The sequence below is a fragment of the Salmo salar genome, chromosome 15, assembly GCF_965601325.2.
Source record: "Salmo salar chromosome 15, fSalSal1, whole genome shotgun sequence".
NCBI classification, from domain to species: Eukaryota; Metazoa; Chordata; class Actinopteri; order Salmoniformes; family Salmonidae; genus Salmo; species Salmo salar.
Genome location: NC_138305.1, coordinates 53,287,080 through 53,301,723, shown reverse-complemented (window position 1 = coordinate 53,301,723; position 14,644 = coordinate 53,287,080). Strand labels below are relative to the sequence as shown.

Genomic DNA, 14,644 nt, shown 5'->3' with positions numbered 1-14,644 from the left:
TGATCATTAGAAAACCCTTTTGCAATTATGTTAACATATCTTGTTCTGATTAAAGAAGCAATAAAACTGGCCTTCTTTAGACTAGTTGAGTATCTGGAGCATCAACATTTGTGGGTTTAATTACAGGCTCACAATGGCCAGAAACAAAGAACTTTCTTCTGAAACTCATCAGTCTCTTCTTGTTTTAAGAAATGAAGGCTATTCCATGCGAGAAATTGCCAAGAAACTTAAGATCTCGTACAACACTGTGTACTACTCCCTTCACAGAACAGAGCAAACTGGCTCTAACCAGAATAGAAAGAGGAGTGGGAGCCCCAGTGCACAACTCAGCAAGAGGACAAGTACATTAGAGTGTCTAGTTTGAGAAACAGATGCCTCACAAGTCCTCAACTCTATTCCACATCAAGTAGCTCATGCAAGCAGTAAAATTAGATGTAAAAAAGTATTTTAAAAGTAGATAAATAGATACAAATACAACTTATTGAACAGTAGGGACTGTGAAGAGACACACACAGGCACAGACATGCATACACACATGATAAGATGTACTATACACACATGTACACATGGATTTTGTGTTGTAGATATGTGGTAGTACACTAGTGGCCTGAGGGCACACACTTAATGTGTTGTGAAATCCGTTGTGAAATGTACTGTAATGTTTTGAAAATTGTATAACTGCTTTAATTTTGCTGGACCCCAGAAAGAGTAGCTGCTGCCATGGGGATCCATAATAAATACAAATACAGACCATTGTCTACCAGCAGGGTGCGACTATTTCTTATTTAGCAAGGTGTCACGAGGACATGGCCATGCGAAAACACTGCAAAGGCTTGTGGGTGTTGTAGTTCTTCTCTAGCTCATGCATATATATTTTGTAAGTGAAACCTAAAGTCCTCGCTGTAATGTCAGCTGCGATTATTGACGCCGCTGTTGTCGATGGTGGAATATTGCTCATTGTTTCCGAATGTTTTCCCCTGGAAGAAAGCGGTACAGTTGCTCCGGGACCCGGAAGATATGATGGGGGGAATATGATGGAGGGAAAGACGGTCATTGTGACCGGAACGAACAGTGGCATAGTGAAAGCCGTTGCCGGGAAGCTGCACAAACTCCAGTGTTTAGTCATGAAGGTAACCTTTCAAAGTGCGCAGTGGTGTGCTGTCCGACGTGCTGAAACAGTCACGTGTGTACACAGTCGCTTGGTATTTGTTTACAAAAGCTAACAACGTCAATTAAGTTTTAAATAAATTCAGTACAGGGGTTAGTTATCCTAATTACAATTCCTTCACTGGAAATCACTTGCGATGATTGTAGTTTATTACACATGATAGAGATAGATATATATATAGTGACCAACACGACACAGTCGTCTAGCCACGATTAAACAAAACCCCTCTGCTAATCATTCACTATGTGTGCCTCTTCCATGCCTGTTTTCCTTCTGTCTCCCCACATTAGGAAGAACAAAAAGTTGACGTGCTCATCTACAACGCAGGCATCTACCAGTGTCCCTACACCAAGACTGAGGAGGGTTTCGAGATGCAGCTGGGGTTCAACCACCTGGGTCACTTCCTCCTACACCCACCTCGTCCTGGACCTCCTCAAGCTCTCCTGCCCCAGCCGCGTGGTGGTGGTCTCCTCCAATCTCTACAAGTATTGCAGCATCAACTTTTCAAGACCTCAACTGTTGTGATTTGTTTAAGTTATTTTGTGTGTTCCTTAGCACAAATCAGTTTGCAACGGAAAATAAAAAAAAACGAAAGTTTCTTATTTGACAAGAGTTCAGGTTTGTCCTTTCCTGTTTCAGACAGTTTTCTTAAATTTGGTGCCTCATGAATACAACTCTTGTGTAATGTCTGTTGTGTTTCTATGGATGATTTTCCCCTTGAGGGATAATAACATTTTCTACTTCTACTACCACTACAGTGAGAGCAGCTGCAACAAAGCGTTCTGTTACAGCCAGAGCAAGCTGGCTAATCTTCTCTTCACCTGTGAGCTGACCCGGCGCCTGGAAGACGAGGGCGTCACGGGGGTCATGGTCAACACACTCTCCCCAGGCATGGTGAGGACCTCTCCTCTAACTGCCTCGCTGGCCTTCTTCAAGAGCCCACTGGAGGGCGCTTGGATGCCGCTCAACCTGGCGTGTTCACCCGACATGGAGGGATTGGTGGGGAAGTGCTTCGCTAATTGCGTGGACCTGATGCCCAAGGTAATGGATGATCAGTCGGTCAAGAGGCTGTGGGACGTGAGTGAAAGCATGGTGGGATCCAGACACTCTTCTGGAGACGATCCGAGATACTTTTCCCTGTGAATCAAGTGGATTGGGGGGATGATTGATTGAGACTGTTTGGGATTTCATTGGAACTGGGATCAGTGGGTAAAGTTCCCAATGTTTTGAATTAACCTTGGTGTGTGTGTGTGTGTGCATCTGTGAGAGTGGGCAAATATTGTGTGGATGGAGTGTGAGTGGGATTGGAGGTGTGCATGCCGAGAGTGCTCATAATGTGAGCAATGTGCCTGTGAAACAGAGAAGATCCATTGAGAATTTCTACATGCAGTGTTCCATGAATGTGTAACTAAGTATACCAGTTCCCATAGGAACGTACTAGATTATATGTACTGTACTTTTTTTCACCGGTGTTTACTGAATCACAAATTCACACAATCAAAGTGGAGGGGAGCTAATTCCTGATAGCGATTACCAAAGGGAAGCTGGACTGTCATACTTGCTTTTAACGAGTGCTTACATGTTTGGTTATAGTGCTATGGAAATATCCCCGGAGTGGTTTGAAAAGCAAGCCAATTGATATCTAGTTCACCAGCTGTATATCAATGCTAAGGCAGCTAAGCTCATGCATACTGCATCGTGCATTTGAAGGTGGGAAAAAAAGGAATAGAGGACTGGTTGTGTTGTGTTGCCTAATCCAGTTTTCCTCTCATGAAGCGTTTGAATTGTAAATGCGTTGCCTTCTGCTGTGACTGGATGCACAGGAACAATTAAGTTCACAACGAGATTCAGATTCAGTTGGATGATGTTGCGACGTTGATGCCGTGGTGGCTCCCTCCTCTGGATAGATGTAATCTCTCAAGTAATTCCCTTTTCGCTCCAGAGTGAGTGAGTGAGAGGGGGAGTGTGTTTTGAATGTCAATGCGGAGGTATGGCTTATGCTATACATTAACAAAATAGTCGACAATCCAAAGATAGTTTCTCTACATGTGTGCACACTGTTTGATTTGAATGCTTTTAAAACAATATTGTTTCTGCAATCTTTTTAGCAAATGGCACAATTATTATCTTCCGTGCGCACGCGCACACCACACACACACACACACACACACACACACACACACACACACACACACACACACACACACACACACACACACACACACACACACACACACACACACACACACACACACACACACACACACACACACACACACCAACACTAAAACACTTTAGCAAACTTTGGAGCATGTAAATGTGTAGTTTGTGCTTTATTAGGTTAAATGAAACACAACAGAAATATAGAAACATGCATCATTGTGTGATAGAAACAGATTTGTGGTTGCTTGATGGGCGTATGGGCATGGGAATCTGAGGTAGAGTGGGACAGGAAAATGTCTCCAAGGGTTATAGAGCAAAAATAACATCAACGGGTAAGACAAATGTTTACATCTCAAAAGAAGTCCATCAGTAACAAAATAATACATACTTCGAACGGTCTCTTTAAGCGCTCTGGGTATTTAAAATCGTGTCAAAGCAAAAACCGAACGAATCAATGGAGCTGCACTCAAACGGGTTTAGGCTAGGGGCATCTCTATTTTTGAGTAAAAACATCTCTTAGTACTGCAACTTTAACCCATTCCCCAGGCACCTCTTATACTGTATGGTACTGCAACTTTAACCCATGCCCCATTGTCATATATATTTTACTCTGCACAAATGCAACACAGTATTCAGTATTCAGCCTGTGATTGACATTAAACAAATCTTAATGTGCAATTTTGACGGTCTTCTTTAACATTCCAACTATCTCTCTTTGATTGGCAGATGCTCTTAACCAGACATATTTACAATGTGTTGGTGTCCACATCTGATTGAATTGTAGTCATTTCTTTACAATCATCAGTTTTATATTTTCTTTTGAATGCAGCTACAAACAAAATATGTCTTTGAACACTCAATTATTGTAGTTGTAATTAAATATATTTATATATTTCAACAGTTACTTTAAATACTTCCTTCATCCACATGGAGCAACTGTGTTCTCTGGTACCTCAAAATACTATTTTCTGTACCAAATGTACCAAAGGTAGCAGAGTCTTTTCCTATAGTCCTCACTCACTTTGGCACAGTAATGAATTGTCAATTCACCTGACCCAGACAATCTTACACATTCATTGTAGTGATGCGAACCACACTTTTGTCAGTTTTTCACAGCTGTGGCAACAATCTGATGAATTCATGCTTAACCTACTGTATCGTCCAAATGTCCTATCAAAATGAATGTCCTTCAACTGAACGGCTTGCTGGATTCACCAAGACCTCTCACCTCACATCCCACCAGGGAAAGAGATGAAGAAAGAGAAAGACCACTAAGTCAGAGGACGAGAATCCCTTCTTCTCTCAGTTCAGAAGTGTTCCATACAGCTGGGCTTTGGTGAGACTGTCCTTTCTGGAGAGTCCTAACGTGCCAAATGTTTGGTATTGCGGGGGAGGGGGACAAGGTGGTAGCGGGGGCGGTGGTGGACTGCCCTCGGGGGGCGATGGATGCTGCATCTCGGTCTGGTAGTGCTGCTGCAGCTCAGCAGCCATCTCCAGGGACCTCTGGTTTAGGGACTCAGTGGAGCTGTTAGGGCTGACGTCCTCGTACTCCTTGTTCTGCCCTCCACCTCCTCCCTCGGCCCCTGCTACACCGACACTGCCCTCCCTGTCATTGGAGCTTGCTGAGTGGTAGAGGCTGTGCTCCGACTCCTGGCTGTCCTCCTTTCCCCGGTAGAGATGGGTCTGGTGGGCCTGCTGGCTGTGGGACGGATGGGACTGACGGAGGCCCCCCACAGGGCTACACTGGGGGCTGGGCGTGGAGAAGCACACTGGGGTTTCCATGATGGGTCCTACCCCTGCCTGGTGGTAGAAGTCTGCCCCTTCCTGGAAGCTGCTGTAGAGGGGTCCCAGGCGGATCTTGGCGGGCCGAACGGAGAAGTGCTGCTCGGAGAAGCTGTAGGGCGAGGCCCGGCCGGGCGAGTGGTACGAGTGGGCGCTTAGGTCCTCCACACTCAGCTGCCTCCAGCGGCCAATCAGCTCCTCCTCCTCGGGCGCCAGTGTGCTGCCGCGGCGGCTGTCTCCATAGACGACGCTTGGCGAGGAGGAACGAGGGAGGGGTTCGTAGGGCTCGCTGAAGCACGAGGACATGGTGCGGCTGTAGACAGGCGAGCTGCCGTTCTGGTGGTGTGCTCCGCCGGCCTGCTGGAAGACAGCGTGGACCTTGGCGAAGCCGCCCCCGCCGGGACTGTCCCTCTCCCAGGAGGAGTCACTCTTCCTCTCATAGTCTCCCCCATTCCTCCAGTCCATGTAGAGGGAGTGGTGGTGGGGAGAGGAAGCCGTGCTGCTCGGTGGGCCGTTGCCCTTGTTTTCGTCCGAGCCCCCTCCGCTGAAGCTGGAGTAGGAGCTGCCTGAGGCGGGGCCCAGAGAGGTGGGGAACTTGGCAAAGCACTCCTGGGAGAAGCCCGACCTCAGCCCCAACAAGGGACCCTCCTCTGGGTTACTATCTGTGGAGTTCTGGGGCCCGTAGAGCAGCTTTCTCTGGCCATGGAGGTCCATACTTGGCCTGCGCTCACGGTTCTGATCGACCGGGCAGTACAGAGCTGTGTCACTGCTATACAGGTCTGACTTGTAGGCTGCCCGGAGGCCCAGGCGCTCACCTCTGTCCAGGGTGTCCAGGAGGAAGCCTTGGTCCTGGGGCTGGGGGCTAGGTGAGCTAGAGGCTTGACTGCCGCTGCAGGCCTCGTCGGGCTTCTCCAGCACCTTGGCGATGACGGAGGCAGGGACAGAATCGGCATAGGCAGTGTGGCAGAGAGGTGTGCCCTCCATGTGCATGGTCACGCGTTCCTGGAATTCAGCCGGCAACTGAGAAAGAGAGAGAGAGAGAGAGAGAGAGAGAGAGAGAGAGGGAGAGAGACACTGAGTTATAGATAATGGTGATACAGAGACAGACCATGAGATTAGTGCATGGAAGTTCATGGAAGATGAAAAAATTAGGAAACAGACTCTACAAACATTGTTTTCACACATTAGCAACAACATATTGATAATGGCACCATATGGAGATCAGGCATGAAACTGGAAACTATAACTGAGGAGGTGGAACCTGAAGTTATTTCATGGATGGTAAACATAGGTGCATCATGAGATCATTAGTTTGATATGTTACTGTTGCCTCTGCCTCTCCATAGCAACAAGAATGAAGCTTTTGCAGAATGTTATCAAAAGGAATCTAGTCAATTATCGTTAATTGGCAATGAGAAGCTAGCTAATTATAGCTTCATGGCTTATAGGAGCCAAGACAAAACTGAACACTTGTACAAACATCCTTTCATAGCAGTGGTATCACACATTCGCTTTAAGCAATGTAAATACCCAATTACCATGAGATATTTATTGCACATATTTTCAGGACCAATTTTTCAAAGAACATAATCATTTTCAACGGCCTACACCAGCCTAACCTGGACGATGCAGGGCCAATTGTGCGCCACCCTATGGGACTCCCAATCACGGCCTGTTGTTGTACAGCCTGGATTCAAACCAGGGTGTCTGTAGTGACGCCTCAAGCACTGAGTTGCAGTTTCTTAGACCGCTGTGCCACTCGGGAGCCATGCTTGTTATGCAGTGGAGCAAGTGACTAATGCACTTCAATCATGGCTGGAAACTGATGCATCATTTCTCTGTGTTGCACCATATTCCATCAATAACCTTTTGATTACTCTCCAGTCCACAAACAAACAGACTGGAGGACATAAGTAGATCTATAACCTTTGACCCCATTGCAGCAGTGGACAGTATATGCCCAAGGTGTCATCAGTTTATCTGTTTCTTTCACTCCATATAGTAACACACACACACACACACACACACACACACACACACACACACACACACACACACACACACACACACACACACACACACACACACACACACACACACACACAGCATTAGTTTATGACCATTACGTAACTGATGAATCGTATTTGCATTGATATTTCCATTCAGGCGCGTGGTGCCAAATGTGCTGTGGCATTTTTTAACGGTATAGGCAACGTGCCAGCTTTAAAATCTGCTCTTGCCACGCGGGCCGGGCAGGGGGCCCAGAGCTGATACAGCTGAAAGCCTTGCCAATCTGCCCTGGCACTAACGCACTCATCAATAATCGCTCGTTCCTCTCCCGCTGGAAAACAAAAGCAGCATGGGCACTGTTGGGTATACTCAAATCTCCATCTCCTTATGCATATAGTGTCTTAACGCTCTGCAACCTTCCATCAATTACTCACTTACCTGTCACATAATATAGCTGTAGTGTTCCATTGTTAATCACTGTCAAACATTTACCTCCTAACCAATCCATCAATGGAGTAATCACCTTATGATTCAAACTGTTGATGTATTGGAAGTTTGGAACTATTTCAGCTCAGGTCGAGGGCCCAGGTTTTAGCCCGTAATCCTGGCTCATGCATTGATCGATGTGAATGGATCAAGACTTGTGCTAATATTTGCAGCACTGCACATCGTGCCCATACCTCAAGTCAGGCGTATTCAGCTGCTTAGATAAAGGAAGACGGTTGTTTTGTCTCCTGGGGATTTTTTATCTAAGTGAATTTCCCTCCCTGTGTAGCTTCACTAACACCATCCAATGGCTGGGGTTGAGGAAGTCGTAAGACCGTAGCTTCAGCTTAGCATTAGCTTTAACTTAGCCAGTGTACTATGTTGATAATAGGCAGCAGCAGACTTGGGTTCAAATAGTATACATTTTCTTTCAAATACTTTATAGCTGTGCTAGATTGCCCTTGCCAGGTGCAATGGAGCTAGTAGAAAAATCCCCCAAGGTCAAATCATGCCTATCTGTCACTCTGACCAAGATCAACCAAGCGCTTAAAGTTTGAAAGAAAACAAAGTACTATTTGAGCCCAGGTCTGATAGGTAAAGAAGTTGGGGAAATATAAATAGAATAACTAAACCACTGCAATTTCCCTGGACTCTTGGGTACATTCAATGTGGCTGTTCAAGTAATTATATCTCTGTGGTTGGGGGAGGACTCACCTCAGAAAGCTGGGTCCTGTAGTGGGACTTGTTGCACTGGAGTAGCTGGGCAGCCAGGTTACAGTCCTTCCTGTACAGATCCTACAGGACAGACACAGTGTTGGAATGTGTTAGAAGAAAACATGCTCTTAAGAAATCATCCATTCTAAGGAAACCCACTGCATTGAATTCAAGGATGAGCCAGAACCGGGACTTGAACTCAGGTGTTGTTCGGTCCAACACCTTATATAACGAGCTCCAAAACTCTTGGCGAAGATGCTAGGTGTTGTATACTAAGGTTGCTACAATACACTGAGGGTTGTGACTATACTTTTGATGGCCTATAGATCTGACCTCATAGAGTGCCCTTACATTGTCCTCCCTCAGTTTCTCAATGGTCAGCTTGGCTTCCATCAGGTGGTTGTTGAGCACGATGATCTCTCTGCTCAGGGCTCTCTTCTCGTCGTCATGGTGCTGAGACTAAGGAGAGCAAAGACTCACGTCAGACTCACGTTGCAAATACATTGTTGTTTTTTCTTTGATTTCAGTGGCAGTGCAGGAGAACCCAGCCGGATGCCATTCCCTACATATATTTGCTTATAATCATATCATGTGTAACCATGCTTAATTAATCACACATCACTTAAAATGGTCTAAAAGTATACAAGAGTGTTCCATCATTCTCTGTGCCTCAGATCGCACAGGACACAGAATTCTCAGAGGCCTCAACTCGTGACTATCTTACCTTGAACTGGCTGAATTTCACTCTCTGTTCCAGACAACATGACAAAGTAGCAGAAGTCTAACTTTTCTCATTGTTCAACTGAACATTTTATCAGTTTCATATCAACCAATGTCTGTAATGATGCATGTACGTAATTCAGCATTACTTTATAATCTTAAACCTCAGAAGAAGAATTTGCCTTTTTTGCTATTAGATGTAAATTCCCCTGTTTTGGGGACCAGCGTGGGTCTGGTACCGGTTCAACCAACATTTTTTGCTTATAAATCGATATGTGAACACCATAGATCGAAATGGCTTGCTTGAGTGGTAGCCATGATTCTCATGGACACAGGAGTATGTCTCTTCTGCCTTGGTAAAGCAGGAGGGGAAATCTAAAACCACTCAAAACTGGGATGTCCCTCCTACCATTTCATTCGCTCTTCCGACTGTCCATCAACTCGTTAGCGAGTTCCTAACGAGTTCAGGAGGCCAAGCTAGAGCTCTGTGAGATGTTCACAGCAATTGGGGCAGACATTTTGAACAAGAGAGAGCTTCAGAATAAATGCACATTTCTAACACTAAATATACAAATATGTATTTTACAGTTATAAGGAAGGTGAAATCTTGTAGTTAGTAATTTTATAAATTAATTAAACTATATTTAGAAAAATATATAAATAATTTCAAGCCTTATTCATCTAGTTTTGTTGAATAGGAAATACATCATATGAGATTTGAACCTTTCTTTGATTATGCAGCATTACTAGTTATTTTTCGTGGCCCTCATGATAAATAATTACTTTTGGGGATTACGTACATTACATTTTAGATTACATGTAGTTACATTTAAGAGGATTTATACCGTCCTGTTGGTGCTATTAGCATCTGGTGCTATTAGACTTTCCATTTTCACGACTACCTGTACCCCAAAGCTCTGTGGCCTCAATTCTTCTCTCTCTCCAGTCAAGTCAACTTATCAGAAATTACAGGTCTGCCGGCTTCACCATGAAGATTTATAACTCTAGGTGAGTAAACTAGGTGAATGTCCACCAAGATGGCCCTTGCCTAAACTTGGCATTGTGTGCAGCTGGTCCCCTCAGAAGGAATTATCCACACATCAGTTGAAAATTGAGTTGCATCTTCTAGGTGCTTCTACACTGTACCACTGAACTGACTGGGGCTTCTGACTGAAGCCGACTGTCCTTGCCACTTGCCAAGACGCTCTGGCACTCCCTTGAATAAAGATGGCAGAATATGGCAAGATCCTGATTACCATTGGAGATTTTGAATTGTTCCAGAAGCTTATACAGTTTCAACTATGCCTGCCAAACCTCATCCTCCCAGTCCTATTCGCTAGTTTTATTTTTGTCCAAACAAACCCAAATAAAAATAAAAATGTTATTTGTCACATGCTTCATAAACAACAGGTGTAGACTAACAGTGAAATGCTTACTTATGGGCCCTTCCCAACAATGGAGAGAGAGAAAAAGATAAATATAAAAATGAGTAACGATAGCGTGACTACAGTATATACACGGGGTACCAGTATCGAGTTGATGTGCAGGGGTACGAGGTAATTGAGGTACAGTGGATATACAGTTGAAGTCGAAAGTTTACATACACTTAGGTTGGAGTCATTAAAAATGGTTTTTCAACCACTACACAAATTTCTTGTTAACAAACGAGTTTTGGCAAGTCGGTTAGGACATCTACTTTGTGCATGACACAAGTCATTTTTCCGACAATTGTTTACAGACAGATTATTTAACAAATAATTCCCTGTATCACAATTCCAGTGGGTAAGAAGTTTACATACACTAAGTTGACTGCCTTTAAACAGCTTGGAAAATTCCAGAAAATGATGTCATGGCTTTAGAGGCATCTGATTGGCTAATTGACATAATTTGAGTCAATTGGAGGTGTACCTGTGGATGTATTTCAAGGCCTACTTTCAAACTCAATGCCTCTTTGCTTGACATCATGGGAAAATCAAAAGAAATCAGCCAAGACCTCAGAAAAAAGATTGTAGACCTCCACAAGTCTAGTTCATCCTTGGGAGCAACTTCAACTGTATATATTACCGTTCAAAAGTTTGGGGTCACATAGAAATGTCCTTGTTTTTGAAAGAAAAACACATTTTCTGTCCATTAAAATAATATCAAATTGATCAGAAATACAGTGTCGATATTGTTAATGTTGTAAATGACTATTGTAGCTAGAAACGGAAGATTTTTTATGGAATATCTACATAGGCGTACAGAGGCCCATAATCAGCAACCATCACTCCTGTGTTCCAATGGCACGTTGTGTTAGCTAATCCAAGTTTATTAATTTAAAAGGCTAATTGATCATTAGAAAACCCTTTTGCAATTATGTTAGCACAGCTGAAAACTGTTGTTCTGATTAAAGAAGCAATAAAACTGGCCTTCTTTAGACTAGTTGAGTATCTGGAGAATCAGCATTTGTGGGTTCGATTACAGGCTCAAAATGGCCAGAAACAAAGCACTTTCTTCTGAAACTCGTCAGTCTATTCTTGCTCTGAGAAATGAAGGCTATTCCATGTGAGAAATTGCCAAGAAACTGAAGATCTCGTACAATGCTGTTTACTACTCCCGTCACAGAACAGCGCAAACTGGCTCTAACCAGAATAGAAAGAGGAGTGGGAGGCCCGGTGCACAACTGAGCAAGAGGACAAGTACATTAGAGTGTCTAGTTTGAAAAACAGACGCCTCACAAGTCTTCAACTGGCAGCTTCACACAGACACTGGACAGAGTATGAATTAGGCTGTTTGAGAAGGTTTGAAGTACAATACCAACACACAGTAGCTACTGTCGTAGGTCAAAGCTGTGTGTTGGAAAATCTTGGTAGAGCATGGGTGGAATACGCATTGTGGTGCTCATGTGAATTTCCTTTCTTTTTCTGTTTCAGACCAATGCCTTTTCTCACTTAAAACATTGTATTTTGTTTTTAATTTCCATGGTTTTTACACCGGAAAGTGATTATGTAACATCATTATAGAACATTATAATAATACAGCATAACACAGCAATAAAAGTTAAGTAAGAGTAAACAACAAATAAAAATGGCAACAGAAATAATGTCATTGTTAGTATTCATCTAATATTAACAGCTGATTTTCCAGAGGAAAGTGAAAAACCAGAAACCCTTTTAAGCCAATATGGAGTAAACTGGAAACATTTTCCCTGATCTCTCTTAAGACAATTGAGCAAGCTCCTGGAAAATACATGTACCCATGAACTATGTACAAGTTTACTGAAGAAAGGCCTAGTACTACATTACCTGTAAACAAAAGTGAGTTATCGCTAAATATAACATTTACAACCAAATGTACATTCATCAGATATAGTCAACTTTGTAAATACAATTCACAGATGGCCACAATTGCTCTTGAGAAGCTACAGGTTTAGGCAGGCTTTTTTGTTCAAGTCCAGTTCTACCACACCTGATTCTACTACTCATGGTCTCGATGAACAGCTGAGTGGTAGAATCAGGTGTGGTAGCACTGGGCTTAAACAGTGAAGCCTGCATAACGGTGTGGATCGTCAAGAGCAATTTTGATAACTCCTTTTACAAACACTGCAACAAATGACAAATTGCTGAGAAACACCTGTAAAATACAGTCATGAGACAAGTACAAAACTCTTAAGAAAATGATAGACATACAGTTTTAACAAATCTGAAATTGGATGGGTGCTCTAAATCCTTGAAAACAAAACTTCAGATACAAATGTCCTAAGTAATGCTGTACACAGCTGTCCAACTCCAGTAAAATAGCACAATGTCCTCATTTATAAATGGCAGTATAAACATGAAAACAGGTGGGAGTGGGAGTACTCACAGATTTGGAACAGAACACACATCTCACTGATGAGGACAACTACCTCTTTCTTCCTTGAGAGTCTGAGAGATGGTCTCTCCTCCGTTCTAGAAAGACGCACACAGTAGTACACACCACCACACTCACTGCCACTTCACAAACCAAAAGGCACTTTTAAGAGCCACCTAATAAATGCAAAAAGTGCTGTGTGTCAAAACTATACACTAAAGAGAATGGTAAAAATGTATCCTCCAAGATGCAAACCCAGGACCTTCAGTTCCAAAGGCAACTTGACACTCTAAAATGGACAGTCTGGTGATGACAGGAAGTTTTTATTTAGTTAATTCACTCAGTAGTGATTGCGCGTTTATGTATCTTGCTTGATTAAAAAGAAACCGTCTAAAACAGGTGATTTGTTGAAAACAGATTCATTTAATCACGTAATTAATCAAGTTAGCGAGCATTTAGTTTTCTTTTGACGGCACGCTGCTGCAACCTGATCTCATAGCATTTCGTATTATTGTGTACCTAAATAATCTGAGACACTCCATTTAGTATAATATGTTATGTTTCGTATGGTATGTATTAATTTGTGGATGTCCATCATTACATTTTTTATGATATGTTACGAATTACAATTAGTAGATTATGTTGCAAATTGCAATTTGTATGATATGTTACGAACTTCAATTCATACAATATGTTACGAATTTCCAATAAGTATGATATGCTACGAAATAAAATTTGTTGTGGCTAATGTTGGCTAGGTGGCTAACGCTAATGTTAATGTTAGCTATGCTAGGGGTTAGAGTTAGGAGTTGCGTTAAAGAATTTGGGTAGGGGAAGGATTAGCTAACATGCTAAGTAGTTGCAAAGTAGCTAAAAAGTAGTAAGTAGTTGCAAAGTTGGTAATTAGCAAAAATGCTAAAGCGGCCCATGATGAGATTGGAACACTCAACCTTTGGTTTGCTAGCCATGTGTGTTTGGGTTTCAACCATTTACTATATGCGGCATACATAGCTTTTTCTTAACAAAACAATTAATTTTCTCGGCTATGGTTTGTGTGGTCTTGGTTGTTCTTAGTTGAGAAAATGTACTGTAGCTAACTGCAGCGTTTGTCCTGTGTGAAATCTGGCTACCTTCTTTTACCGTAGCTTGGTCTGTGCAATGCAAATGAATGTGAGCAGCGTGGCAATTTCCCAAAGTTTGGTGGTTTTAAACTTAATGTAACTAACATTAACTAGCTATGTTTTATGTAAGAAAGCATGATAAACTGTGGTGCATGAACTGGCCAAACACATTAGATAGACATTAGACATTAAATAACGTTACCTCGCTAGCTAACATTAACTGGCTGTATATATAGTATGTATAAGGGGTGCGCGCAAGATGGCGGTCAGTGCAGATACATTTTTTGGTAGCTGAAGGAATTATTGGATTTCCTTACCCAAATATGACCATTTAGTCATTTCTAAGGTCATAAAACCCTGTATGAATATGGTTTAGTTTGTTTACCAAAGTAATTGATTACTTTCTGCAAGTTATTCACCTCTAAAACAATTAATTTAGCGACAACACTAGATAGCTAGCTAGCTCAAAAACTAGCTTGTCAAACATTACATGGAAACTTCCAGAACCAAAAGAAAAGAAATTGAGAAATCATCAGATGAAAAATGAACAGCAAAAGATGGTATGGTTTTGGGTACTCCTCTTCAGAATGTAACTGTGGGTGGAAATACTACTATGGGTGATGAAATTTGGTGAGCACGGACAACAAGT

At 42.7% G+C, this 14,644-nt stretch overlaps 2 protein-coding genes across 2 annotated transcripts in view; one reads left to right on the top strand and one right to left on the bottom strand.

Annotated features, from left to right (window-relative positions):
* Positions 1 to 1,031: 1,031 nt before the first annotated feature.
* LOC106571718 (retinol dehydrogenase 14) lies at positions 1,032 to 2,311 on the top strand. Its single transcript, XM_082961488.1, has 3 exons — positions 1,032 to 1,130; positions 1,459 to 1,653; positions 1,808 to 2,311. Exons 1-3 carry the CDS (start codon positions 1,032 to 1,034, stop codon positions 2,309 to 2,311), a joined length of 798 nt encoding a protein of 265 aa, XP_082817614.1.
* Positions 2,312 to 3,482: 1,171 nt separating this feature from the next.
* The window catches only part of si:dkey-174m14.3 (brain-enriched guanylate kinase-associated protein), a 34,511-nt gene continuing 23,349 nt past the window's right edge, over positions 3,483 to 14,644 (bottom strand). Inside the window, exons 5-7 of the mRNA XM_014144967.3 lie at positions 8,675 to 8,782; positions 8,324 to 8,404; positions 3,483 to 6,133 (exon numbers count right to left, since the gene is read on the bottom strand). Of these exons, the coding sequence (XP_014000442.1) occupies positions 4,634 to 6,133; positions 8,324 to 8,404; positions 8,675 to 8,782 (1,689 nt within the window). The 3' untranslated portion in view covers positions 3,483 to 4,633. The remainder of the gene's footprint in view (positions 6,134 to 8,323; positions 8,405 to 8,674; positions 8,783 to 14,644) is intronic.